Here is a 27,365-nt window from a genome sequence, read left to right as displayed (position 1 = left end):
AAAGCAGGGCATCGAGAAGTCTCCAAGCTGTTCAAGGAATGGTAAGCTACAAATCGACGTCTTGATATAGTAGGTACGGTGCTTGAGTATGAGGTGCCCACGCAACGTCATCGAAATCCTGCGCTTTTGTGCTGTTTGCATTCACTCTGTGGGACGAATGGCTCGAGTGAAGCTGGACCTCTCCATCTTGCTCCCAACCCACCTGCGGTCATCCGGATCACACAAATCCAAGGGCTTCACAGTTCCTTCATGCTGCCATTTTTTATATGGACAGTCCACAGCTTTATTTAGGGCATTCTCGCGCCTCAATCAACATCTTTGGTCCATAGTGGTGCTTGACTTTGCACACCAGACCCGGTTGCCAGCTGCGAGCCTCTCGGGAGTTGTTTTTCTGCCATCTGCCAGCACTGTCACCAGTTGAGCTACATGGGCCACTGGCAACGAGATAAAGACTCCTTCTGCCTTCTTTGTTTACCTGCTCTTCTCCCCGCTTCCTCAACATTCGAACCTGCCAACCATCAAAATCACATCCTCACCAGCCAAGCATCCAACAGCAGCCTCAGTTCTTTGCGCCTTTTCCACCGTCAGTCTCATTCTCAGAGATAATTTAGGACCGGACTGGGCGGTTTATTTATCTTTTGCTTAGGCTTTCCCCATCGTCCATCTTTTCTCCTGCTGAGGGAGTATCTTCAGCCCAGAACCTGTCGGCTACAGAACGTCAACTCTTCTTTCAAGGCAACCTTTGGCAGCATCTAGCCTCTACTATTTCGTCTTTCAGATCTCAAAGGTAAGTGCTTTCGTGATCATGCACATGTCTCTCTTTTTCCAGCCTCTATCTTTCTTTCCACCCCATCCCCCTCTCTTCCCGCCTGCTCATAAGCTTGGTTTGCTTCCTCGCTATGTATATCTTCTCTTTTCTGCTGTACCCAACTTCCCAATCTTCTCTTCTTCCTTAACTATCTTTGTTCTTAAGTAAAGGCTGTTATGTTAACATATCTTCGCAGAGCCTACAATGCCGGCTCACTCTTCTCTTCGTCATCCGAAGAAGACGCTTCTGAAGGCCTCATCCTTCGATGTCCTGCGTCAACTTGCGTTCGATACTGAGAATGCCTTCAGCCCTGGTATGAAACGACCGCTATCTTCTATACCTCGTTCTCTGTCACTAAATCTGTACAGGCCCGGGCAACTTGCTAGGTCAGGATACTGCGTAAGTACTTTGCACATCTTATGCTTCCCCTCCTTAAGCCTCCACCCTTATATTCTAACTAGTTCCAAGTCCTAAGCGACCGGCTTCATCTGGCAATTTAATCGACCAGATCACTAAGTGTGGTGAGCAAGAAAGGTATGCAGGGATCTCTAGCAACCTCTTAGTGGCGTTAGTTTACATATTCTCTGTAACTGAACTTTCCTCCTCATAGCTCACTCGCCTTTCAAGTTGGAAATGCCAGCAAGTACGATGTTTTTACTGATCGACCAACATCCGGAACGGATTACAAGGATTCCTCCTCAAAAGGAACTGATGATAGTATTGAAGAGCCTTCACCTGAGGCCTCGCGGGAAAATGGCAGTTGGGCTCTGGTTTCTCGCCAGCCTCCTTCAGTCGACGCTCAAAACATCTATCCATCGTCGGCCTGCGTGTTTGTCGCCAAGTGAGTTATTGCAACACTGTCTAGATTTAACTCTGTGCATCCGCTAACGACTTCTTTCAAGCCTAACCCAAGCATTTGACGACCGAAAACTAGAAATCGAAGTCACTAAATGTTTCTCGCAGTACGGCACTGTCTTCGTCAAGATTCGTCGGGATAGCCGTCAGATGCCGTTTGCTTTCTGTCAATTCACAGTAAGCCATGGAAACAATGCCCCAGCAACTAGCCGGGAAGGAGAGACAAAGAGTGTACGATTAGTCTAACTCGACTTGCAGTGCGATGCCGACGCAGAGAATGCCGCCCACCACGGAAACGGAGCAATTATACTCGGACGCCCATGCCGCGTCGAAAAGGCCACTGCTAACTGTATTTATTTCTCACGCTCTCGGCTCGATAAATGGACATGATGGACTGACGGTCTTGTTTCGCAGCCTGCTTCGTTGTATACAAGCTGTCCGGCGCGGAAACAACCAGACAAGAAGCCATCGATCTGCTCGGCTCCTTGGGCACGATAGCCAAGGTCCATCCCCTGGACCTCAACAGCCAGAAGACGGACAGGTTTCCGTCGGCAATGGTAGTTCACTATAAGCGCTACGACTCTTCGCGAGCTGTAGTCAAGGTAACGTTTGCGATCATGCTGCCTCTGCTTTCCCCTTTCTCAGTTTGGACTAACAAGTCAATTTCTCCGGTGGTGGCAGACCTTCGAAGAACACCCCGTTTTCCGCGTGGAGGCATACGATCCCAAGGCCGAACTGCGTCAGCAGCACAAGAGAAGCGACCAGCAGATCTATGCACAATATGAAAAGGATCGTCGATCGGCATACTTTGGCAACTTGCCATTGAACATGACTACAGATGTGTTGAAAACACTGGCGAGCCAGTGCGGCAGCGTGCTCTGCGCTGATGTTGCGACCAAGGAAGTGCCTCAAGCTGGCGGCAGGAGTAAGTCTCACAAACTCTTCTCATGCTCCTGATTTATGCACGCATGGCTAATCTTTGCTTTCAGCTGCTACGACGTGTTTTGGTTTTGTAGAGTTTGTGCGTCCTGACGCGGTTGAGAATGCCATCATGAACTATGTGAGTTGGTTCAGCAGTCCAACGTAGGTCATATCAGATCTAGTGTTCACTGACATTCCTACATAGCACCGCAAACCGATCGACGGTCACATTATCAAGGTCGAGAGGAAGCGTACACGAACGTTCAATGGATCCTCATATGGAACCAATAGCTCTCAGCGAGGATCATTCGCCGGCGTGTCGTCTACTTGGCACGGGGGAAAAGGCGGCAATGGACACGGCAATCGACTCATGGATGCCAATACTTTTGTCCCTCCCACCGCAGGGCTCTCAACGTCATTTGTTCCACAGGGGGGTAACATTGGTAACATTCGGGCCCAAGACGGTATTATTACTTCTCCTATAAAGGCGGATGGATCTCCTCGCCTCTCTCGAACAAACGCCAGGCCATATACCCAATCCATCACTACCAGTTATGCCATCAATGATGGAAGCTCTAGTGCGGCAGTCGCTTTCGCAACTGCTTGCAACTACACTCCCGATGCACAACTACCGAAGCTTGGTGACGAACGGATGTCTGGGTCCCGAGTCACAGCAGATGACAAGAGCACCAACAAACGCAATGAGCCAAAGCGTGATGGGAAGCTGAGTCTCAACACCGGAGGCAAAGACGGAACGGAAGGACTGAAGTCTCCTCTCACCCTTGCCGAAGCCGCCACCAAGTCTGAACTTCTCGCACATGCGGTTCTGCAAATCGAATCGAGCGAGCACTTTCGCGAGCTCAAGGGCAGTACAATGATTCCGCACGGGGCTAAAGACGACAGTAAGACCGCGCAGACTCCCATCGAGTCCCCTATGAATCCCGGCGCAAGGACTCCTCAACCCTATGGTGCCGAATCAGCCGCAACTTGCTACTATCCACTCATTCATCCTTATCCTTACTCTCCGTATGGTTTTCACCCCATCCAGCCACTCATGGCTAATCCCATGACACCGCAGGGCGGGCCTATCATGTATAACACGTTCGGTCAGGCATATTATAGCCCCACACCATACTCCGACATGTTTACCATGTACCCGATGATGCAACAGTATCCAGCTGCTATTGTGGAAACCCCAACTCGCCCTTCTATGTCTTCCAATGGCATCGAAGATCGAAATGAGGTCGGGAAGGAAGCATACGGCATGTTACCAGAAACTGACAAGAAAAAGGTTGGGAATGGCAAGGAAAACGACTTCTGAAAAGGGAGTGTATGAAGCGAGCCGCGGCCATCTGCTGTTCATCAAATCTTTCATCCGCTTCTTCGCATATTTCCTCTTCTTTTCAATCTTGGCAGTTCTGTCGGTTTCTGAGCTATATGGGCCTAGACACCTGTATTTACCACCGTCTTCAACAGTCAGTTTGTCCAACTGAAATAGTCCAGACAAAACGACCCCATCCCCGGTGACGACCAAAAGGGAGAGGAAAAGGTCCAGAAAGCAAAAAGCGAAAACTGAAATTAGGCTGGTATGGGGCCATCGCCAAAGGAAAAATTCTTCCAGTAGGTACTATCCAGGCCTTTCACCATTTCACTGCACCCCTTCAAGTTCCGCCACTGGCAATCTATGTACAATGTAATCTGTGGAGATATCATTCCATTGGTACAACGAAACGCAAATCGAGGTTGGCGGCCTCTATGGGAGATATATGATTTCCATGTCATTGTTTGATATTTTATGTTTCAGTGTAGGGAAAATACGACACGAGATGTGAGACTTGACCTAATAAACTAATATAATTATATGATCTCTTCGTAGGGCATGCAATACCTGAGATATGAGAGCGTATGAGATGCACATGTTTTTACTGCCCACCCACCTATCTATCGTACCTTGCTACCTTACCCAGCGCTTATAAGGTACTACCGACCTGTAAAAGAAGTGTTTGGGCTCGCTATTCATGAAATCATTAAACATGAAACCCCTGGCATTTGCATTCCTTGGAGAGCATAAGTACTTCCTTACCTCAAGGAAGATGTAATAGTAGACCACTATACCTACTAAAGTAGGTATATCAGTAACGGCAAGTAAGCTTTCTACCTCGTGTAGTGCTTAGTAGATAGTAAGCCAAAAATGTACACAACTTCACCTCATCTTAAGCTGCTCAAGTGCCTAGTAGATATGAGCAGTGGCAGGTGATCGCAAGCTTACCAATACCTAATGGAGATTTGGCAATACTGGTACTGTAGGCACATGTGTACCTAGTAGTAGGTACTGTACCTAAGGTGGGTTAGTAGAGGTACCTAAATAGTTTAGGTAGGTACCTTATGCTTGAAACATTTTACAAGGGCTTGCACGAGTGTTGCTGCATCTTTAGAACTATTGAATCGAGACCAAGGGGCTGACCAGGAACCGCCCTGGCGCGCGACGGCAGGAACTACCTACCTACCTACCTTAGTAGTACTTCGTACTTTACCTTAAAAAGACGCAGATTTTTTTTTTCCTCCGGTGGTATGGTACTACCTTACTCTTCCTTCTTCTCTACCTACCTGAGGTAATCTGCCTTTCGCTCCAACATCGGACTTGGAACAAACTCACCGACTCTGTGAGGAATTCGTATCGACAATCCCACTATATTCGTTGACATTGGTTGCGCAACATGGGCCAGCCGTCATTCGCCGCGTCAAACGCCATCATCTATGTCACCTATGGCTTCTTCCTGTGCGTATGCGCCGGCTCCACCTGTTTGATGCTCTCTCTTCACCTCACGAGGGGGGAAAGGTGAGGAGGGCAGAGCGAGACACTGTCAGAATGATGAAACAGCAAGGACGGTGTTGGGGAACAGTAGAGCGTGTCTTCTGGGGCTAACATGGACGGGCATTCTAGGGTCCTCGGCACGGGCATTGCTTGGAAGATGAGAAAGCAGCCAAACTCGGACTTTCTCGCCGGCAACAGGACACAGACTGGTCAGACATTGCGCATACAGCACTCTCGTTCCTTTTGGGGCTTTTTGGGGCACCCTCTTTGATCAGCACCTTGATGGACTTTTGCTAATTGTCTGCATGATTCACAGCTTTGCCTCTGGCCTTCAACTTCATCGCCTCCGGTGAGTCGTGAATGAGAGTAATCTATCTGCTCGGTGAACTCTGTCTCGGACAGAGGGATATCCACGGAGCGGTAGCAGCAACGTCGACTACAGCGCCTTGATCGCATATGGCTGGCTGAAGCAACCGCCCACGCATGCCATATGGCGCGCAATTGTGCATGAAGAGGTCGCAGAACTTCGTCTCGCTTGCTGAAGTAGGCCAGATCAAGGAACACCAATTCATGGAAGAGATGACTACCTGACTTGGGTATTGTCCAATAGGCTGAACAGGTTCGTGCTCCCACAAACGCAATCTTCATCTTCTCCCCCCTCTTGCCCCCCTGCGATACGATACGTCTCTCTCATCCTACTACTGACCAAAGCGGTTCCTGCGGCGTCGGTTCATTACCTTCGCCGCTACGGGTCTGAGGAAGAAGGACAATGACGAGGAAGAGAAGGATGAACTCGAGAATGAGAATGAGAAACAAGATGTCCATCGCTGGGGACAAAGAGGGGGGAGAGGATGCGGCTCACTACGGGCGCCGAGTTGAAGCAGCGTTGCGAGATCCAACCTCCAGGCAGATGTGGTTCGGGCATTCTGTGCCTAGGTGCCAATGGCACGGCCTGCTTCTGCCTGGGGGAGATGTTGCGGCCGCGGCAACGAAGCTGAGATTGTACCGTGAATACTCGATCAAGTTAATGCTTGCGTGGGAAACGTGCTGCCGCTCCAGATCCCCCTCCCTGTCACCCCTTTCCCCCTTTGAATTGTTGTCGTGCTGACTGCCGCAGCCCTGGGATCCGGCATCCTGTTTTCGTACCCGGAACTCGCAACCATAGCTGGCGTTCAAGGCGTCGTAGTCTACGCCTTGGCTTCGGCGCTTCCCTTGCTTGTATTCGCAGCTCTTGGTCCCATGATTCGCCGCAAGTGTCCTGATGGATTTGTCCTGACGGAGTGGACGCGCAACCGATACGGTACGGTTGCTATGCTGTACCTGAGCTTCATGACGCTCGTCACCTTGTTCCTCTACATGGTGGCAGAACTGTCGGCCGTTGGACAAGTCGTCAACGCTCTCACGGGCCTTGACGGGCTTCCCGTGATCATTGTGGAGTGTGCAGTTACCACCATCTACACCTGTAAGTCCAGCAAGTGGTTGGTTTATTGCCGGCAGCCACCACGGCGGTGCGGCGATGATACTCAGGTGGCATATCTGGCTAACCAACATGCGCGTCTCTGCGTGTTCGTGTTCTAGCTCTGGGCGGATTCAGAATCTCTTTCCTGACGGACGTGATTCAAGGCGCCATGGTGGTTGGGCTCATCATCATTGCCACCATCACGATTGGCGTCAAGGCTGAGATCGACCGCGACCTCATTGACTCATCGGGACTCACCAAGGCCAGCCTTGTGGGATGGCAGCTGGTGTACATCCTCCCCGTGGCCGTGCTGACAAACGACTTCTTCCTGTCCAACTTTTGGCTGCGCACCTTTTCGTCCAAGACGGACAAGGACTTGTGGGTGGGCATTTCCATTGCTACGGTGGCCGTCCTGTGCATCCTCACCCTGGTTGGTGCCACGGGTCTCATCGCTGCCTGGACTGGTGCTTGGCCGGGAGACTCCGACATTGATGGGTCGCTTGCCTTCTTTGCCCTGCTTGAGCAGCTACCAAGCTGGGTCGTGGGCATCGTGCTGGTCATGGTTGTCAGCCTGAGCGTCTCTGCCTTTGACAGCTTGCAGTCGGCCATGATCTCCTCCGCGTCCAACGACCTGTTCCGCAACCGCCTCAATATCTGGGTCATCCGAGTCATTGTTGTCCTGGTCATCATCCCCACGGTAGTGATCGCTCTCAAGGCGCCGTCCATCCTGCAGATCTTCCTCATCAGCGACCTCGCGTCGGCGGCCACGATCCCCGCGCTGTGTCTCGGGCTATTTGACAAGTTTTACTGGTGGCGCGGATTCGAGGTCGTCGTGGGCGGCCTAGGCGGCATCCTGACCGTCTTCATCTACGGCGCCATCTACTACGGCGACGCAAAGAGCGGTGGCGAGCTGATACTGCTTGAGCAGGGCCTGTACGGGGGTGACTGGGGCGCCTTTGGGGCCTTCGTGGCTGCACCTGTTGGGGGCATCATCTGGGGCTTCATTGCTCTGGCGCTCAGGCTCTCCGTGCAGTTCACTCTGGCCAAGATGCGAGGCGAGCGCTTCGACGCTCTTGACCGCCCATTGGCAGAGACTGGGGAGGAGGATGATGCCCAGCTCGTGACTGAGATTTCCACCTCGGTTCCCGGCAAGTTTTTTTGAGCTGGCAGACGGGAGACGCTCAGTTGGGGTCGTTGATTGTACCCTCTAGGGCTTTTGGAAATACGCAAGGAGAGGACACAGCTGAATCGGCCCCCTTCTGTAAGAATGTGGTCGGTCTAGCAGCAGTACTTGTATTCGGAAACAAAGGACATGTTGTGTGTAACGTAGGCAGCTCATGCAGAGCTATCTGCATGTGCTCCCAGGGTGGCTGCAGGTACTGCTACAAAAGAAACCAGGTACTGGGTAATAGTGATAGTAATACTCAACACTTTGGAGGTGGTGATAATCGAACGAATTGTGCCAGTTTAATCACATGTTCCGGTCATCTCTTACAGCTTGACGGAGTCAATAAGGGACGCTTCAATGGTGAGGGTGATGCCGAAGTACGACACCCGACACCAGCTTCGATTGGCCGCACCAAGCTCAGACGGATTCTTGGACGAACTTGCAGCTCCAGGACGGCACCAGCCGCTTTTCCCTAATTCCAGCCACTAAAGAACCCCCGTCGCGTTGCAGCTGTGATCTAACAAGTAAGCCGCCCATTGGCTCCCTGAAATCCAGGCGGGTTACAGGCAATCGAACCCCTATGAGATGCACTGACATGGAACCTAAGCCTTCCAGGTTCCATTCCCACTGGTGCTCCAGCTTGCGCGGCGCAACTCTCTTAGCGAGCAACATGTACCGCCCGATACAAGGCCGCAGCCAAAAGCGCCACCGCTCCATAACGCCAGCTACTTGTGCGAGGTAAGGCGACCTGAAAGCCAATTCGACGTACGACCTTGGGTAGCACAGCAGCACCCTTTTATTGTCTGCAGCCGCACTTGCATCATCGAGCCTCGTCCCAGCAGTACCCGCCAACTCTTCCAATTCACATTTGATCTCTTTTCCCTCCCCTTGCCATTTCTTGAGCCTTGTAGCCAGCTTCAACCCGCACCCTTCGACTTCCACATCCTCAATTCTGTCCTGTTCAACCGAAGCGTTCCCAAGCCCAAGCCCAAGCCTCAGCCTCAGCCTCGCCCCTCGAACCGTCACAGACGTCTCTCAGCTCGCGAATATCCTCCGTCGTCCCGCCTCGCCTCATGGCCTAAACCGCTGGCTGTCTGCGATTGGCGATGGCGAGGGAGACTACTCCTCCTCCAAGCTACGAGGCCGTGTCCGCAGCCGCCGCTCCTCCTGCCCCCCTATCCATCACGCCGCCGAGAGTCACGAAGCGCCCCGTCTCGTCTCCGTCATCGCCATCGTCCTCCAAGTCCTTGCCCTCCTCCAGGTCGTGGTCATCGCCGTCGCACCCGTGGCCATCATGGGACTCTCCGGCTCCTCACACGCCTCTCCCGCGGCAGAGGCCCGCGTCCTCCAGCCTCTCCGCCCCGAGACCGCCCGACCTGACCGCATTGACGAGCTTGACGCCGGCAGCGCCTGTTGATCGCTCCGGACCAAGCTCCAGCTCCGGGCCCAGCGCGCAGAACCCTCCCGTGCCGTCCATGCTGCAGCCCCGTGTCGCCGTCGTGCTCAACGTGCCTCAGCCGTGGCATCCCTGGCTCTTCGCTCTGCGCCTCTGCTCCATCCTGCCGGCCCTGTGGTGGGGGTTGCCCTCGCTGCTTCGCCTGCTCCTATACTTCCTGCCCGGGCCGCCGGATCAGTTTATGCTCGTCAAGCAAATCGCCGTCTCGGGAAGCAATGTCGACCTACTGCAATCGACTTCCTTATCCTCGTGCTCGCGGAGTGATGGTGAAGCAGCTACGACAGCTGCAGCCGCAGCCGCCGTATTGGCGGCACCTTACGCTATTACCGAGACAGCCCTGGCTACTATATGGGTGCGTACAAAATATTCCATTCCAACGAAAAAAAGGGAGGGACAAGCTTCAAGGACTTCACTCTGCAGTACGAAATTGGGTTGGAGGTAACTGACCTGGGGCTACTCTAGTGCTTTGCTTGCGGCTACCTCGCCTTCTTCTTCACCGACTGCCTCATGTCCCGATGGTACGTTTCTCTTCTTGGCCTTTGACAAATTCTCCCTCCAAAGAAGCTTGCCAGACGACCGAAACTAACAACCAGCTTTCTTGGCCCAGGCTCATCAACTACACCCCTCAAGCCACCGTTGTGCGCCTCCTCTCCATCAACGCCGTCAATGCCTACCTTACTCTCAATGTGCTATCCATTACCGGTGGCTTTCAAGACCCTCGATTGCTTCTCCCCGGCTGGGTTAGCATAGCAACAGTACGAACAAGTTCCCAAGCTCCTCTCTCCTACAACAACGAAACATGCCAGGCGTCTAAGAGCCGCATATGCTAACTATCGCTGTCTACCCAGTCCCTCACCATCTGCTACCACGTCACTCACCAAAAGATCAACATTCGAAAAGAAACAATCACATCGGTCAACGTCTTCTCGATAGCGAGCTACATCACGATGATTGTGCTGCTGGCTCACATGCAGTTGTACCAGCCCGACTACCCCACCATGCCCATTGTGACGACGACCAACCGCCTGTGGCAGAGTGGCAAGCGGCTCGTAGCCAGTATACAAGGCGCCGCCCCTTGACCAACACGCTGAACCATGTACGAAGCAACGAATGAGCACGAACTACTTATAACGAACGAAAAACGGCGAGAGCTTGCGATGAGGTTTCAAGAAGCCTATGAGAGCCGAGAACAAAAGGAGAAAAGAATCAACGAGAAAGGGGGAAAGTGAAGGATAGTAAAGGCAAGCAGAAGAAGAAGAAAGGAAGGCCCGGAAATCTTTAGCTGCAGAGCCGGATATACCAGCACTGTCTTTTAAAGGTCTCCTGCTCCTTTTCCTGTGGCCAACTTTAGTACTGTGCTTGGAGGGCTTTATATTGTTCACCTTGTTTGTCTGTCCAGTCCTCTCGCCTGGTTTGTTTCGGTCTGGGTTTGGATTTTACTATTCGGCAGTATAGGCGTTGGGTCTGGCGGACAAAGCTGTATGTACATTGGGTTTCCCTTGCCTTCGTCTGCTGCGCTTGATAGATATTATTTGTTCTTTGGGTTATTCTCAGTTTTGCTCGATTAATGTTTACTGGCGTTGGTCTAGAATGGCGGGCAAGGCTGAGTAATTCCTTTTTGATCCTTGTTTTCCTCCCCTTCCCTCGGAATATATCACCTCGATCATACCTTAGGTACTAGGTATGCAGCAGTATTCGGTCAATTCCTTGGAAAAGGATCCAAGAGCGGTTTTCATGCTCCTCATTTCCCTCGTTCCATGTGCATTCCTAAATCAACCTTGGCCCCTCTTGACTGGTATTGCAGGTCCAAGCAGGAGCAGAAGCAGACATTCACGCAGTATCATAATATTCGCACCACTTGCTTTGGCATTATAATCTCTATTAGCCCTAGACTACGGCTAGGCCCATCCGAAAACACGTCCCGAATGTTAGAAAGAATATTTCAACGGCCAGTTTGAACAATCATCATCGATCGACTGACAGGGCCAATTACTTTGGCCCGTAGCCTAGACCTTTGTCGAAAAGTCAAGAACATAGAGAAGCGTTGCTAATTCGAACTACTGCGCCGCAGCGCAGCAGATGTAGTGGCGCAAAAGAAGCCAATAAGACTGTTTCTCTCCCTATCCCTTCCTCTGTATGGCGTCCGGCCGGCCAGACCCTTCAGCAACGTTGCTACACGCACGCCAGTGGATTGTACCGGGAGAGGGCCGATATTAGGTGAAAGCGCTCGAAGTGCCTCCCAAGAAGATGGGGCGCACAGCGATTTCGATTAGACAATGGGGTGTGCGGTAGGCGTCAGTGTGAGGTTTACAGGCTGTTCGAACAGCCCCGTTCCGATACGCTCATCACCAGCATGCTGTGAAGCCAAGTCGCTGGAGGGGCGGCGGGGGCGGCGGCGCGAAGAGGACGATTTAGGCACCGTGAACGGTGATGTTATCGGGGTTGAGACCGAGACCGGCCTTCTTGTCAACGAGGAAATCCAGGACCTTCTTGCGTTGGTCGCCCTGGAGCTGAATCACCTCGCCGGCCTTTTCATCATTGACCTTGTTGCCATTGCAAGCTACAGACGATGACTGTCAATCTTTGATGTCGCCAATGATGATGACGCGAAACGCAGGGAAAGGATGTTGACATACCAAATTCCTTCCTGAAGAAGGTGAGAATCTTGCCGGGGTCGAACTTAGCAGGGAGACCAGTGACCGTGGTCAAAGACTTGCGACCATTTCGCTCTGTAACATGACATTAGCAACTATAGCACGGGAAGGAGGATGAGCTTGTCGCCAGTTGATTGTCGGCATCGCGAGGGGTAACGATGCGCGCCAGGCTGAATAAGGCACAAGAAGGATGAGCAAGCACCTACGTTGGATACGAATATGGATATGGTTCTCGACCTTCTTGATATCACCGGTGTCGTCGTCGGCTTCGGCGAAGGGGTCTATAGTAAGACGCAACGGTCAGCAAGTTGAATCATTATAGGGAGCGTATCAGACGCTAAGCAGGATCGTGTCAGGCTGTCGCGCTGTCTGGATGCGCATTGCGACCCATCTCACACGACAGCCAGCCCAACCCGAAAGGGCAGGGAAAGCGGGCGGGCGAAAGATGACGGGAAAGGAAACGAAGCGAACTTGGGGCATCAACGTACCGAAGGACTTGAGATTTTCGATGGACATAAACTCGGATGTTCCTGGGTTTCTCGTGGGAAAAAGAAGAAGAGTTGACAAGAGGGTGATGACCGGCGGTTGCGAAAGGCGACGACGGTCTCTTTGAGGTGTTTTGCGCTTGGTGGGACACGAAAAGTGTTTGGCGGGGGTTGTTGAGGAGAGAATGAAAGAAGAGCAGAGAGGGGCTGTGGTGCCTTTTTTTGCTTCTTTTCTCTGGGGCTCGACGGCTTTAAACGCGCTTAGGTCTGTTGACGATGACAAGGCTTTGTGTCAGGTGAGCAGAAGGCGAAGGAAGTCTGGCGGAAGGTTGAAGAGGCAAAAGGTAAAAGGGGGGAGAAATCGATGGGAAAAGATTGGTTCAGGTTTGACGCACAGAGAAGGTGGGCGCAAAGGTGGGGGGAGAGCGAAGGAAGGAGAAGCCCAAGGGAGAAGCCAAAAGAAAAGTTGTGTGCGAGGGAGGGGAGCGGTACCTGCCCGGCTGCGGGTGGCCGCGGCACAAACGCAGGTACAGCACGAGTACCAAGTACCTCTGCCGGACGCTTCAAGGGCAGGTGGCCAAGAGCGCAGGAGAGGCCGAGAGAAGACACCAAAGGCAAGAGAGGCTGACCAGGGGCCCCACTCAGGCGGTGGGCGCACCGCCTTAGAGTACAAACGAGGCGCTGCTCCAGTCCAAGTCCAGTTCTGCCAGTGCGGAGAGTTCGAGGGGAGGAGCAGTGCACCTACAAATTACGTACGTCTCGCCGGCACTGAGCCAACAGCGCGACGCAGAAGAATCTGTTAGAGTATCTGCGTTGTTATACAAAGTGCGCCATTGGAGAGGCGATTAGAGAGGTTGATTCAACACTGGCCGGTTGCTTATCGGCTCGAGGACTTGATCACTTATTGTGGCCATCCGTACTGTGCATATCCGCATGTTGGCTCCCGATTTGGTGAGCTGAGTGTGCTGTCATCAGGGACAGAGCCCTGTCACTGATTGTCATTTCACACTGTACAGGTGTCACACTGTGCATGCTAGAAGACGCCACGCATCTGCCCAGCAAATTGACTCACTCGCACACAGCTGACAAGGTTGTCGACTTGGACTGACAAAAAGGCACACCGCCATTGTCGCACTGTCTGTCTGTTTGTCTCAGCCATGCATGCGCGCATGAGGAAGCGCACTGCGAGCGACGAGCTGGTATGCAAGGTGTCGCCACCAAAAAAGGACCAAAAGCGATTTGGGCTGAGCTGGGCTTTGTCGGACCTCCCGTGAGGTTGTCACCCGTCCGCTTGTGTTGGCTTCCCAGACCAGACCGGAGGAGTGCGCAATGCTTCGTATCTTCGCAGAGGTGTTGCAAACACTTCCGTTGGACTGCAAAATTCAAAGTATTCAGGGTTCCTCCTCTTGTTGTGAATGCGTCGGTTTAGGTAACCCGCTGTAGCATGATGCCGGTGTAGGTTTCGTCTCACTTCGAGTCGGGAAATGCATTTCATCATCTGCTCGTAACCACGCAGCACCGCTTACAGGGCTGTACCAAGTTGATGGACGCATTTGGACCGCATTCGCCGTTGCCGCTGCCAGGGCGACTTTGACAAGTCATCTGCATGGCCGACACCGCTCACAGTCTGCATTGTTATTGGATGACCGCCCGACAAAGGATGGGAGAGAAAAAGGGGCAGGGGATGCTTTTCTTTGCTTGGTACAGGGTAGCCCATCTTGCGCGAATGGGCCATGTGGCTGCTGCTGCATTGAGACAAAATCACACGTGCTCTTCGTCAGTACCGGAGCAATAGTCCCAGCTCTGCCACACTTCCTGTCAAATGACGTGCATAGAGTTCCGCACATGTAAGGCGCATCCTTTGTTCTCGTTGCGAAAATAACGACGCCAGGAGTTCAATTGTCGTCGCATCTGGCCATGAGAAAACATGTAATGATGTAGTTGACGTGATAGAGATGTGCGAAGGACTCGAGTAATATCTCCTGATTGAAATTGCCAATAGCCTGCCGGATTCTCACTGTCCACCACAAGCAAAGTGAAAGGGAAGCAAAGCCATGGCTTGTTGGCGAGCCAGATATAAGAGACAAAATTCGGGACTCGCAGAACCCTTCCAGAATGCCAGCTCTTGACAGCGACAGGACAGGCTTATGTATGTTTCGAGGAACAAATCCTGGCTAGAGACGCAGGCACTCAACTCATTCTAACAACCGCCCTCACTTGCGTCATTTCTCTTGCATCTGCCTCTGCTGCTGTAGCCTCATCTGCGAATATCCATATATCTTGCAGTTTCCTCTTGGCGGAAGCTCTTCCGACTGGCAGAAATCAAGACTTGCTTCGTTCAAGTTCCATGAAAGAGCATGGGCAAGCAAAGACAACTCCCACCGGAAGCCAATCCGACTGGTAGTAGAGACGTTGGTTGCATGATTCAAACCCCATGTTGGCCCTCCGCGTAACGAAACATGCGTCGACTGGGCATTCCTCTGGCCAGAAACCCAGAAGACGGCATCACGGAACCAGATCCGGTTGGCAGTTTTGCTCGACAAAGACCCCCCGGGGATGCTGTGACAGGCATGAGATGCTCGAATCCTTGAATTTCTCATGCACCGGAACCAGATCCGATAGGTAGCTCTTGGGGAGGTTTCATGCCCCAAGTGATGTCGGTTGCAGATGTTCTGCGCTGGAATGCACGACCACTTCATATCCGCGTATTTCGATTTTTTCTCATGCACCGGAAGGGCTTCCGATTGGCAAAAATGGTTGAATATGGAGCTTTTCACTCAAGGGTTTGATGCGGATAATGCCCCGAGGCGATGCCATCCTTGCTTCCCGAGGCGAGGCTTGTTGCTCCTGATGTTGGAGGGAGCAATACCCAGGGTCAGGTCCGAGTGTACTGTAGCCAGGTGCTCGAGCTTTGTCGAGGTAATCTGAAGGGAGTGCGAACAAGAGCTTAAACACATCATCCAGCCTGGACAATTCCGATAGTTGACTCGATATCACTAGGCGAGGTCGACAATTGGGAGGCTTGTTTTGTCGAATATAGCTGAGAACATGGGAATCTGCGAGTCTGGATAGAATCCAGAGCAGTCTTGAAGGTGTGCTACGTCATTCTGTCTGGCGTCGCGACTGCAATTTTGGACACGCCACAAGCTGCCCGAAGTGGAAAGCATTGTGCATACGGTTATCGATAGAAGAAAAAATAAGGCGCCCCAGAAGACGGACATGCACTAGAAGCTCTCAAACTCAAATGAAAGCATAGCGACTCTGATCTGTGAAGCTTCCATCAAAGCAAAAAGAGATAACAGACCTGCTCTGGTTCGACCGTCTCCAAACGGGGTGCGGTGCGCAGTGAGGGGCTCCTCAAACCCTTGGAGGGGTCGTTGGAGGGCGAAAATTTCGAATTTTCTGATGCAGACAAGCGTCACAGATCACTCTGGCGATTACACGAGAGTCTTCCAAGATACTACAGTCGTCTTGCATGATCGAGGATCAGATAAGAGAAATACAGTGTGACTTACTTGTTCTCGTCATCTGGGGAGTTTGTTCTGGCTAGGGACATGAAGTTTCAACCCTCAGAGATCCCGCCTGGGACGCCGGCCTTCTTTCATGATGCCGCCAACCGCACTTGGGTACCCCTATACAGCCATGCCTGCTCCTTTGGGCCGGACATCTTTGTGGACAAGATGATGAACCTCATCAAGAACCCGAACCTCAACTCGAGCTGGCTCTTTCGCGCCGACATTCTGTACGACGAGGCCAAGGCCACTACTCACAGCAGCAGCAATAGCTGCAGTGCTACGTCTGCTGGTGATACTATCACGAGAAGCAGTGCCACTGGTTCCGAGGCCAGTTCTAATACTACTTCTCAGTCCGATGCCAGCACTTACGAGGCTCAACCTTCATCTCGGACCGGCTCCGAGATCTGCCCCGTCGCCGTCGAGATACGCGACATGACCCTTGAGCGCACCCTCGTTCGCAGGCTCATCCCCAGGAACGAGCGGAGAGACAAGCCCCTGGAGCAGACATGCCTCTTTTACAAGAGCGCGACTCCCAGAGACTTCGCCGTAGTAGGCTCGCTCGAATCTGGACAAGAAGGCATGTCTGGATCTGAGTCTCCAGCGTCTCTCTCCACACTGGTCATATACATGCCCCATTCGCCCTCAGCAGACGCTCTCCCCTTCTACCACCCCAAAGTCCAAGGCATCGCGCACCTTCACCAGTGGGACCAGTCAGGCAAAGGCACCATTTCCATCCACTTCCTCCCCTATCCAGAGCACCCTGTGACCGACGCGAGACTCCAGCGAACAGCCTACCACCTCCTCGAAATCATTGACAAGCACGGCCACGGCGCGGCAGAGGGCTACGTCAAGAGAGTCAATCACGACGTGGTCATCCCGCAGGACAGGTTCCAGAACAGGTACGCACTCCTCAAGAGCAAATACGCCCGGCGGCTGGTCGACTCGTGGGCCGAGAAGACGGACCCGACCAAGCACGTCTTTGAGGACCTGGGCATCGCCGCCTTCCTCATCGAGCTCTGGAACGACATGTATCCTCCCGAGGGGACGGCTCCCTTCCCCGGCTTCGTCGACATCGGGTGCGGCAACGGACTGCTGGTCTACCTGTTGACGCAGGAGGGCTACGCCGGCTGGGGCTTCGATGCAAGAGAGCGCAAGTCGTGGGCTCAGTACAGGACGGGCGGTCAGCCCTCCCGTTCGGGCTCGTCGCTGGAGGAGCGGCTGCTGCTGCCCGCCATGATCTCCAGAGAGAGAGGCGGTCAAGCTGAGGCTGAGGCCGACGCCAAAGCCGACGCAAACCTCATCGACAACGACGATGTCGTACACGATGGAGCATTTGCCACGGGCACCTTCATCGTCTCCAACCACGCCGACGAGCTGACCCCCTGGACACCGATCCTGGCCGCCCGCTCGCGGTGTCCCTTTATCATGATCCCCTGCTGCAGCCACAGCCTCGCTGGCGACAAGTTCCGCGCACCCCCTCCTCGGGACAAGACGAAGGGCAAGTCTACCTACGCGTCGCTGGTGGACTGGGTATCCACCATCGCGGAGGACTGCGGCTGGAAGGTCGAGACCGAGATGCTGCGGATCCCCAGCACGAGAAACACATGTCTGCTGGGGAGGACGCGCACGAAAGAAGTGCAGGAGGCGGATCTCGAGGCCCTCGTCGCAAAGTACGGCGGCACGGGGGGCTACTACGAGAATGTTGCAAAGCTCATCAAGTCAGGGCCAAGAGGCCACTGATGGCTGATGGTTGATGCCAATATTCTCTGCCTTGTCTCATGTCATGAATCACCACAGTCACTGATGTCATGAATCGCTACAGTCACTAAGATGCTTTGCTGTTCAAGACATTTCGCCGAGCCAACTTTTGGAATAGAAAGCGGGATACTACTTGGTACAGGGTGAAATACACAGCCAATGCCGAGAATCACAGCAATTTGCCTTATCCGTCAATCCAGATCAGGCACCGGCAAGTGGTCCACGAGCTTCGTCTTGAGACCCATCCTCCGCATCGCCTCCATAGCGTTCCTGTCTCGCAACTCCTCCGTCTCCTGTGCGCTTGCCAGGACAAACTTGTGCCTGAGCAGCAAAGTCCCCTGGGGCACGCCATACTTTGCGGCGGTATCCTCGTCAACTCTGTCCAGGTCGACGACGAGGCTCGTCTTGACACCGAAGACGACGTCAGATGTCTCATATTCGTCGCCGCGGATGAAGAGCGTCCTATCACAAGACGGCACGATATCAGTTCAGCTTCTGGCTTCATCTCCAGCCACAGCCATAGTCACGGTCACTCAGCTCTTGCAAGCATTGCTGGCTTGTTTTATGCTTGGACGGGGGCAGAGAGGGAAACCGGGCCTTGGGCAGAGACATGAGCAGAGACATGAGCAGAGACATGGGAAGAGACACGGGCCGAGGCTGGAACAAGCGCGACGAGTGAACCCGGAGCCTGGAGCGGCGTGCAAGGGCAACTTTCCGTACGCACAAATACAAAGTACGAATGTGCAAAATACCAGAGGGAGGAAGTACCTACGTGATGAGGGGATCTAGGCCTTGCTTCTCAAACATGAAGTGCATGTGGGCCGGCCGACAGCTGTGCCGCTTGAGCAGCCCCAGCAGCCTGCCAACCGGACCGTCATCCGGGACCGGGTAGCCGACGGGCCTGATGGCCCTGAACCAGAAGCCGCCGTCCACGTCGCTCGTCATGACGCACCGCTCGCTCGGCGCCTGTCGGCTGGCGTACTGCACGTCGTAGTGGCCAGAGGAGTCGGCTTCCCAGATGTCGACCTTGACACCCGAGAGTGGCCGGCCAGACGAGTCGCAGACTGTGCATAATGCAAGCAGGGGCTCGCCCGCAGTATCAGTGGTCATGGACGAGCCTATGGGGAGATGGGGCGCATCGCTGGTGTGGAAAGGCCCGAGAACGGAGCCTTGAGTGCAGTTTGGTGGCTTCGGATGATCGATGGAGTCGATCAGCATCGAGAGGCCAAGGACATCGGAGAGGAGGATGAACTCCTGCGCGGAACTGTCAGCCCAGCAAGTCACAACTTGGCAAAAGCAACAAAGGACATCAAAATGGCCCATGAGGACAGAATACGTTTAACTGAGTGTGATAATGCTGAGCCTATGAATCTACCTGGCACATGGTGATTAGGAGGGGCCAGGAGACAAGAGAGGGAGGGTGACAAGGTGAGGAGGGTGCATGAGGAAAGACGCCCCGAAAGTAGGGAGGGGGAGAAAAAGCAAACAAGGCGAAATGTACGGAAACATGATCAGGCCAATGCAGCACAGGCTACGCAAGGAGCTGAGAACAAGAAATGATATGCCACTCATGTGTCATGACAAAAAGAAGAAGAAAAAAAAAAAAAAGGAAATTGAAAGAGACAAGAGAAAACAGACACGAGACAACAGAGAAGAGAGAGCGAAAAGGCACACACCTGGCGGACAGGACTGCACATCTGGCCAGTCTGGGTGAGGAATTGGATGGCGGCCATCCATTCGCTGGTGCTGAGGCGTGTTTCACGCGCAAAGTCATGGACGTGGGTCACCAGCCGCTCCATGAGGTAGTTGAGCCGCGCATCGCCACTCTGTGAGCTGGCCTGCACCACCTTCTCGGTGATGTTGTCGATGGTGAGGTCCGGCACAAGAGGTTGAGTTGGAGCAGAAAGGGGAAGGGTGTCGCTAGTTGTGGGTGCCATCGTTGAACTTGTCAATGCAAAGCTACCGTGGCATCGGCGTCGTCGTATTCGCGTCTCTTTGTATCTGCAGAACAGAGTGGTATTCTACCAGGTGTGCTTCGTAGTAGCCTCTGAGAAGGAGAAATACCACGACAAAGTACCGGCGACGGCAAGTGATGGGATGGTGCCCAAGGCGACGGCAGCTCGTCAAGTCTTCTTAAATATACCCATCCTATGGTATCAATACCCGTCCGTTGCCTCCCCCATTCGTACTGTACATATGTTAGTCGTAGCAGCAGTATTTGCTGACCCCGTCGAGATGTCCGTCAACTGCTATCCCAGATGGTCGTAAGCAATCAGCACATAGCCAAACACAGTCATCAGCCTGTTTGAACTCGCTCACCAGTGAGAAAAAGAGACGACGGGCTTGTCAGTTGTCGGTTTGGCGTCAGCAGCCCGGCAGCCCACCATCCAATCCAATCTCGCCTCTTCTCATTCTCTTGCCTCTGATCTCACGCGGAGATTCTTAGGCTCAGCATCGCCCCATCTGGGGTCAATCGACTACTAGCAAGGAGATCGGGCTCCGGCAACAAGGGAAGGGGAAACAAAGAATAGATCTCTCAGGGGGGTGTGTGGTCCATGAGGATTGCGCTATGACTGATAGGGATTGAAAGCGCTCGGCTTGCATATGCCATGGCTTGCTGCATTGCACTTCTGCACAACTGCAACATGCTTCCACTGATTGATAGTGTCCTTTACCTCCTCCGTTCTTCCGTCTCGGCGTGCCTGCTTTGATTTGCTTCTGCTCGATGCATCTCTCCCTATCTCGCCCACTCAGGTACATGGACATATTGGGGGCCAGACCAGCTGGGAAAGTTGGCGGAGAGAGAAGAGGACCTGGGTCCAATTATCGAGTTGAAGCAGGAAAATAGCCTCGAGGACGGCCTCACCTTGCTAGGGCTGACATGGACCATTGACCAGCATCCATATCGAAAATCTGGATGCCTCTGTTCACCCATGGTCGCCTTTTCACCGAGTGGGTTCTCAGCGGTAGCTCCCGGCCGATCACTCGCTCGGTACCTGTACATCCCGAGTTGCCCCCTTGCCCTGAGGCCATAGTTCAACCCCCCTGGTCGTTGTGGCTGCAGCACACACAGGCGCCGGAGAGAAAGGCTCCCCGGTTTCAATCCATGCTCCGAATGGAGCCTATTCAGAGGTAAGGCGAGAAGGCTCACAAGTTGGCGAATTAGACGCGTGCTCTGGCTGCTGGGTGTGCCGGCAAAGACCTGTTCCGTGTCTTGGTGGGGAACCAGTGTTGACCTCCATGCACCTTTGCAGGTCCCCGAGACCGTACGGGGATGGAGCTATTCTGCCAAGGACGAGTGGGAGAGCCCGTCCTTGGAAAAAGAGGCGTCTCTGAGGCTTGCGATGTCTATCATGGATGAGTGATTAGTGGGATCGAGAGACAGACAGAGAGTGAAGGGAAGAGAATAGCAAACCAAGTTGGAATCAGATGGCTGGCGGCTATAGGCGAGCGCAACACCACGCAAGGCAAACGGGCAGATAGTAGATGGCAGTACATGGCCAGAGGATCGGACAGACAGACGGATACTTCCCAGCTGTGTCACTCTGACCTTCTGCCTTTGGGCTCTCTTTGTGTGCCTCTTGTGCCCCCCCCTTCAGGGATAGACGAGTATAAAGATCTGGTTTCCTCCCCGAACTTCTTGGTCGGGAACTTTCATCTATACAGGGTCGAACGCCACCGCCGTCTTTGAATGATCATTTGGCTTCCAGCTGCATCTTCTCGAGCTCTTCATCCTTGGAGGATCTGTTGCTCACCACAGCTGCCCGCCAATTCGACACTGCTTCTCAAACTTCATTCCTCTCCAAAAGCCTCACCCCCGGTTTGAACTGCTTCGCCTTGCCCAAATCCTCCCGTCCTTCATCTGCTCTTCTCCCACTCGTCCTCATCTTTCTCTCCTCCCTCCTATCTCCACAGCTTTTTTTTATCTTTTGCCTCTGATTCCCTCACCATGTCTGCCTCGCCCCCTGCTAGAGACCCCCAAACGAACCGGGTGATCAGGAAGAGAAAGCCAGCATTGCACCGGAGCGTTTGCCGTATCTGCAACCACTTCCAGTACTGTGACGATTATGAAGAAGTGCACGCCAGAGACGGCCGGCGCACCTCGCGAACTCAGATCTGGGGCGATCCTGGCTCGTACGTGATCCGGATCCATACGAATGATCTCCTCCGTGATGGCGGCGATGTCGAAGATACCAACCGGCTCCGCAACTGCCCCTATTGTCGCTTGTTATACGACGCCCTCAACCTCTTCTTTAACGACGCGTCCCTAAACTGGATCAGCGATGCTAAGACGGATCTGACGAGAAACGTCCGCGTGAAATTTCAACGGGGCTCGCCTCTGATCTTGCAATGCGAAGACGCCATCCAGTACCATTTCCAGTTCACATATATTCGAAGCGATGTCGAAATCTTCTCCGCGGACTGGGGCAATATGGCCCCGTCCGATTTCCCTACCGCCCGGCTGACACCACCGACGGCGGAACTGGGGGCTGTAGACAAAAAAGTCGAGGGCTTCTTGCAGTACTGGTTTCGAGGGTGTGCGGGCTACTCTGATGCCACGGATCAGTGCTACAACACCCCTAACCGATTGCTCTATGTCGATTGTTACACCGATGAAATCAAGCTGTGGGAATGCGAGTCGGAAGTGCCGGGGATGCCGGAGCTATACAACCCAATGGATTATGCGACTTTGAGCCACTGCTGGCTTGATGATGACCCGATGCTTCCCAAGCTCTTAACGTCTAACATCGAGGAGTGGAGGCAAGGCCGTACGATTTCCGGCCTGCCAGCGGCCGTGAGGGACGCCGCCAAAGTGGCCAACCTCAACGATGTTAATTTCCTCTTCATCGACTCTCTCTGCATCGTGCAGGACAGCCAAGAAGATCTCGACGCGCAGCGGCCAATGGTGGGCTACTACTTTCGAGATTCAATCCTGACCATTGTTGCGGCGGCTTCTCCTTCGCCGGATGACGAGTTTTTGTATCCCCCTGAAAGGGACTGGACCACCAAGACGGTTGACTTCAAGGCTCCTTCTGGTGCTAGCACAACCCTGACGATGCGTAAGAGGTTTTCGCGTCCCGTGTCTCCCTCTGACGCAGTCGACGAGGCGTCCACTCTCAGTCACGTCTCGCCCGGCTCGTTTCGACGGACCGGGCCCCTCTACGCACGACACTGGTGTCTTCAAGAAGCTCTTCTGGGCACGCGAGTGGTCCATTTCACTTCGGCCGGCATCATGTGGGACTGCAAGCGTCACGACTGCACTCGCGAAGGCGTGAGGGTGTACAAGCGGCCCGAAGTATTCAGGGGGTTGCCGGCTCGAAGTAGGCTTCGCAACGACCTGGACATGTGGCTCGAAGCGGTCCAGTTCCACACATCGTGCGATCAACTGCCCGGGAAAGATAGACTCTCAGCAATCTCTGCTCTGGCCGCCATGTCGGAAATGGGCATCATTGATCGGTATGTTGCAGGCCTCTGGTGGGGAAACATGACTATGGGTCTGCTGTGGGAAGTCAAGTTGCGGCCGGGACAAACTAACACGACCAAGATAACGATGCCGTACAGCGTGCAAAAGGCGCCATCCTTCTCCTGGGCCTCTGTCGACGCGCCTGTCATATTCCAGGACAACTTCCGCTGGTACTTTTCACCCGAAGCGAGGATGATTGGAGGTGGTTCTCTCCCCCAAAGAGCAGACGATCCCTGCGGCAACGTTGATGGGGCCTGGATCCGGTTGGAGGCTTACATGAAGAAGTGCGAAGTCAGCCAAACACTCGGGGGTGCGGCGGGAGGCCACTGGCAGTTTGTTTACTGTCGCAACACGGACGGGACCACGACCAAGATGCATCCGTTTGTCGGAGACGGCTCGCTGGTCGTGGTCAAGGGCAAGAAGGCAACCTCGGAGCGGCTGCGTAGAAAGCGTGCCTCCAGAGCGAAGCGTCGTCTGCGCAAGAAGCAGTCAGGGGCTGAGGATGACAATCCGAACCACTCGCATGCCTACTTGGCACGAAACCATTTTGAGTTCCGGCGGAATATGGTAGGGCCCGGAAAGATCACAGGGGTAGCGTGGGTGCTGTGCGTCAGGCGGCGAGGACAGTTCGATGAGGAAGAACAAGGCATCAAGTACGACAGATTCGACGGGCTGGTGTTGACTCGCTCGATGAGGTATCCAGGAGCGTTTGAGCGGATTGGCTGCATCCGAAATGTGCCCAGTACGTTGCTCGACTTCAGCGAGAGCCGTCAAGAGATTACACTTGTGTAAGAGAAGACGACGCCTTCGGGATATGTGCTATTGTCTTGTATTTCCTTGTGTGTTTTGTCAGTATGTTTGTTCACAAAAGCGCATATCCCGAAGGCGTCGTCTTCTCTTACACTTGGGCAGATTGGGGCCTGGGGGGACTTGGTCTGTACCGCCGTTGGATCGTTTGGTTGATCTTGTCGCTCCTTATCATTTCCTTGGTACTTATGTATACGACTGTCATTTCCCCTGAAATATAATGGTTGATGCACATGACCGTAGATTGCAACTTATAAGTTGTATTCTTTTGCCAGTTGTGCTGTTGGAGGATGCAATGCGATTGGGTGAGTGAGGGAAAACAGCGGTAAGAGGCGTAGGGCGATGTTCACCGAGGCGCCGGTGGTCCAACGGCTGGCATGGATCTATTACCGAAGGAAGAGATCGAGCGTCGATCCGACTTGTCGGAAGAGAATAGGGGAAGAATCTCAAGAGAAATGGAGAGCATGGAGAGCAGGATGAGGAGAAGGAGGAGAAAGAATGGAGAGTTCAAGTTTGTAATAGATGAGGCGAGGTTAGATAAGGTACCTGCCGTGATCATGGTGCGATCCCGAATGCTCCTTCCGAACTAGATGTTGCACGGCAGTTCACGCAACGGCATGACGTGAGTTCCATGTTTCTGCCTTACCTAAGGAGGTACTGATAATTGCAAATGAAAGGACAATCGCATTTGTATGCGAGATGAAGAGTTTCTTGCACCATTGAGTCAAGTATCATAGAGGCTGATTCTCTCATATCCAAGTATGTACACTACCTAGTAGTACTACCTATAGACACATAAGTATTCTTTTATAGACATGTATTTACACATCCTCTTCCCTCATCTCACTCTCATCATCATCGTCATCATCATGACTACCACCCTCAGCATCTACCCAGAAGTAGGAATCACTCCCGTCGGTCCAAAGCCGAGATATTCAGACCCAATGTCCGTCAACTGGCCCGCGTTGTTCAGGAAAGTGGCATTGGGACCGACGTTGCTAACGTTGGACCGGAACGCCCCGAAATAGCTGTACCGCTCCAGGTTGGCGAGGCCGTCCATGTAGTCGGCGCTGGCGTTGAAGAACTGCTGCGTCGTCGGGAGATCCTGGTTGGCGTACGCGTACTCGGTCACCCACAGCTTCGTGCCGGGGAATCTGCAAGTCTAGTCGTTAGTATGAAGATGCTGATGTCCTGACTAGACCGGAAGGGATGAACTCACGCTGCAGTGTAGTCGGCAATATGGCTCTTCAGGCCATCCAAGTTGTCATACCAATGCAACGACGCAAAGTCATACGGGCAAGCCCTTCCAAGCTGCTGTGTGCAGTTCCCCACGAACTGGTGCAGCCAGTCCAGCCCGGACGGAGCTCCTGTACACGCAGGCAGCCCAATCTTGACACCACTCTGCTGCAGAGGCACAAAGTTGGCAATGTACGCAAGAGCCGCGTTGGCCGGCGTCACGTCGCTTCCTCCCCACGCCGCCGGGGCGTCGGGCTCGTTGAAGCTCATGACGTGGCTGATGGGGGTGCCGGTGTTAATGAGGTTGAGGACGCTGTCGCGGAAGGCAAAGTCCTGCGAAGGGTTCGGTCCAACTCCCCACATCATGGGGACGAACTCGAACTGGGACTGCGGGATCGAGGCATAGTCTGCGCTGGGCAGGGTGTTATAGTTGTAGTACCAGGTCAGGTCCGAGTTGGTCTGCACCCAGATGGAGTTGTCCTGCAGCGTGGTCGAGTTGGGGATGAAGATGAGGCCACGCTTTGCGGACCGGGACGCCTCGGCGAGGAGAGGCGAGAGGAGGACCACGCCAGCGGTGATGAGAGAGCGGAGGGCCATTGTTACGAGAGGGACGAGAGAATGGAAGAGCTGCTGGGGAGGACAAAGACGAAGCAATTGGAGAAGGAGGGTGCAATCCCTCTGCTGATTTCAGAACCACAATATCCTCTGCCCCTGGCCTCCTGATTGCGTCCACGAGCTGACTTTATATACCATTTCTCAGGACTATCGACTGCTGCTGTCCAAACTCATCACCAATCAAGCCAAGAATAACTCCCGCCGTCCCCATCGGATCTTGGTCCCCTGTCCTGTCATCTTACTTCCGCAAGATGACAGTCATGGCCATGGCCAGGCCTTGGATTGTGATTATGGAAAGTACTACTATCTCGAAACAACGCCAGAAACTCCCGTGCCAACCCGGCGCTCACTAACAGCTTACACGGGACCCCCGTCCACGAACGCGGCACGTAATGGCACTTATCGGACCGAGCGTTCGCGGATAGACTCCTCTTGCGCGGACATGCTAGTGCTTCTGTCTTTGTTCCTTCGTCTCCTTTTCCTGCTAGTGTTCCTCCTATTAACCATATACTTTTAAGTTCCGCTCCCGAGACTCCCCGACCTGTCATATGCCTCATCTATCCTGCATCACGGCGATCCTCCAGCCGCGCCCCTCTCGCGAGAAGATTCGATTTAGGGCCGAAGAGAGAGAGAAACCCCAAAAGCCGGGCTGCAACGGAGTCGGCCCTTAAAGTGCGGATCAAGTCGTTGCAAGCTTCCTGCTCGAGGCTAGCATCGACTTACACTGACAGGGGTATGCACGGATTCTCGCTGGGATGTGATGGGGGATGGCCTCTTGCTTTGCTACCAACTGGTGACATGATACAGGAACGTGATTAACAAGCAGTCAATTTTGGTTCTCCTATTCATGCTGTCTATCACATACCGTACCTGTTGAGAGATAGTACATACTTTGGGTCTTGTTCAGGTGGTGCTATCAATTCGAAAGCTGTCAGCCCATATTGGACACTCCCAACAAGAGAGGAAAGTCGAAACTTGAAACCCCAAATGCCTGCACGCTCTGCTACTTTATCCGCGACTCCGTACTCGGTTCTAACCCGCAGCCCGATAATACTAACAAATATCAGGTATAATAATCGGTCCAGACTATCCATATTGCGCTGCACACCCACTGCCACTGCCGGACGGTCTCCCCCGCATTATCCGGCATATGCTTCCTCTTTCTTTCCTCGTCTTGCCAAGCTGCATGCACTTCGAGCCCGGGGTGCATCAAGCATGCAAGCGAGATATTAGAGAGAACCAACGCGAAAAATAGTCCCGCCATGTGTGCCCCCTATTTTCAAGGAACCCGCACCAGAACAGCCAACGTTGGACATGCAGGTGTTGGATTGCAGATAGTAGTTACGCAT

At 53.5% G+C, this 27,365-nt stretch overlaps 8 protein-coding genes across 8 annotated transcripts; 5 read left to right on the top strand and 3 right to left on the bottom strand.

Annotated features, from left to right (window-relative positions):
- Nucleotides 1-1,002: 1,002 nt before the first annotated feature.
- Nucleotides 1,003-3,905, top strand: BBK36DRAFT_1174437 (hypothetical protein; the record flags this gene model as incomplete). Its single annotated transcript, XM_024895924.1, has 9 exons — nt 1,003-1,151; nt 1,270-1,342; nt 1,419-1,649; nt 1,711-1,840; nt 1,922-2,012; nt 2,078-2,265; nt 2,345-2,588; nt 2,653-2,723; nt 2,790-3,905. The coding sequence occupies exons 1-9, from the start codon at nt 1,013-1,015 to the stop codon at nt 3,903-3,905; spliced, it is 2,283 nt and encodes a 760-aa protein (XP_024753805.1). The 5' UTR covers nt 1,003-1,012.
- Nucleotides 3,906-5,395: 1,490 nt separating this feature from the next.
- BBK36DRAFT_1133959 (hypothetical protein) lies at nt 5,396-8,039 on the top strand. Its single transcript, XM_024892145.1, has 5 exons — nt 5,396-5,415; nt 5,505-5,608; nt 5,716-5,748; nt 6,517-6,861; nt 6,978-8,039. Exons 2-5 carry the CDS (start codon nt 5,557-5,559, stop codon nt 8,018-8,020), a joined length of 1,473 nt encoding a protein of 490 aa, XP_024753804.1. The 5' UTR covers nt 5,396-5,415; nt 5,505-5,556; the 3' UTR covers nt 8,021-8,039.
- Nucleotides 8,040-9,501: 1,462 nt separating this feature from the next.
- BBK36DRAFT_1165010 (hypothetical protein) lies at nt 9,502-10,561 on the top strand (the record flags this gene model as incomplete). The annotated part of the gene is made up of 3 exons (XM_024894721.1): nt 9,502-9,669; nt 10,076-10,237; nt 10,331-10,561. 3 exons carry the CDS (start codon nt 9,502-9,504, stop codon nt 10,559-10,561), a joined length of 561 nt encoding a protein of 186 aa, XP_024753803.1.
- Nucleotides 10,562-11,893: 1,332 nt separating this feature from the next.
- On the bottom strand, nt 11,894-12,652 carry BBK36DRAFT_1155289 (eukaryotic translation initiation factor SUI1; the record flags this gene model as incomplete). Its single annotated transcript, XM_024893817.1, has 4 exons — nt 11,894-12,042; nt 12,119-12,211; nt 12,343-12,417; nt 12,625-12,652. 4 exons carry the CDS (start codon nt 12,650-12,652, stop codon nt 11,894-11,896), a joined length of 345 nt encoding a protein of 114 aa, XP_024753802.1.
- A 3,523-nt stretch (nt 12,653-16,175) lies between these two features.
- BBK36DRAFT_1174405 (DUF1613-domain-containing protein) lies at nt 16,176-17,876 on the top strand (the record flags this gene model as incomplete). Its single annotated transcript, XM_024895923.1, is given in 3 exon segments — nt 16,176-16,425; nt 16,445-16,446; nt 16,560-17,876. The coding sequence occupies 3 exon segments, from the start codon at nt 16,176-16,178 to the stop codon at nt 17,874-17,876; spliced, it is 1,569 nt and encodes a 522-aa protein (XP_024753801.1).
- A 209-nt stretch (nt 17,877-18,085) lies between these two features.
- Nucleotides 18,086-19,831, bottom strand: BBK36DRAFT_1109403 (aromatic compound dioxygenase; the record flags this gene model as incomplete). The annotated part of the gene is made up of 3 exons (XM_024889473.1): nt 18,086-18,356; nt 18,667-19,148; nt 19,571-19,831. The coding sequence occupies 3 exons, from the start codon at nt 19,829-19,831 to the stop codon at nt 18,086-18,088; spliced, it is 1,014 nt and encodes a 337-aa protein (XP_024753800.1).
- A 2,012-nt stretch (nt 19,832-21,843) lies between these two features.
- On the top strand, nt 21,844-24,150 carry BBK36DRAFT_1207039 (hypothetical protein; the record flags this gene model as incomplete). The annotated part of the gene is made up of 1 exon (XM_024897365.1): nt 21,844-24,150. One exon carries the CDS (start codon nt 21,844-21,846, stop codon nt 24,148-24,150), a length of 2,307 nt encoding a protein of 768 aa, XP_024753799.1.
- A 904-nt stretch (nt 24,151-25,054) lies between these two features.
- Nucleotides 25,055-25,998, bottom strand: BBK36DRAFT_1107753 (glycoside hydrolase family 128 protein; the record flags this gene model as incomplete). The annotated part of the gene is made up of 2 exons (XM_024889290.1): nt 25,055-25,319; nt 25,385-25,998. 2 exons carry the CDS (start codon nt 25,996-25,998, stop codon nt 25,055-25,057), a joined length of 879 nt encoding a protein of 292 aa, XP_024753798.1.
- Nucleotides 25,999-27,365: the final 1,367 nt, after the last annotated feature.

This window comes from Trichoderma citrinoviride (genome assembly GCF_003025115.1).
Source record: "Trichoderma citrinoviride strain TUCIM 6016 unplaced genomic scaffold BBK36scaffold_1, whole genome shotgun sequence".
Lineage (NCBI taxonomy): Eukaryota > Fungi > Ascomycota > Sordariomycetes > Hypocreales > Hypocreaceae > Trichoderma > Trichoderma citrinoviride.
This window is presented reverse-complemented; position numbering and strand designations above follow the sequence as displayed.

What these genes read in the sequence shown, in the direction of transcription:
- BBK36DRAFT_1133959 (XM_024892145.1), top strand. Translation starts at nt 5,557, where the DNA reads ATGAGAAAGCAGCCAAACTCGGACTTTCTCGCCGGCAACAGGACACAG. An exon ending in CGGCAACAGGACACAGACTG is followed by an intron (nt 5,609 to 5,715) that starts GTCAGACATTGC and finishes CATGATTCACAG; the next exon opens with CTTTGCCTCTGGCCTTCAAC. An exon ending in AGTTACCACCATCTACACCT is followed by an intron (nt 6,862 to 6,977) that starts GTAAGTCCAGCA and finishes TTCGTGTTCTAG; the next exon opens with CTCTGGGCGGATTCAGAATC.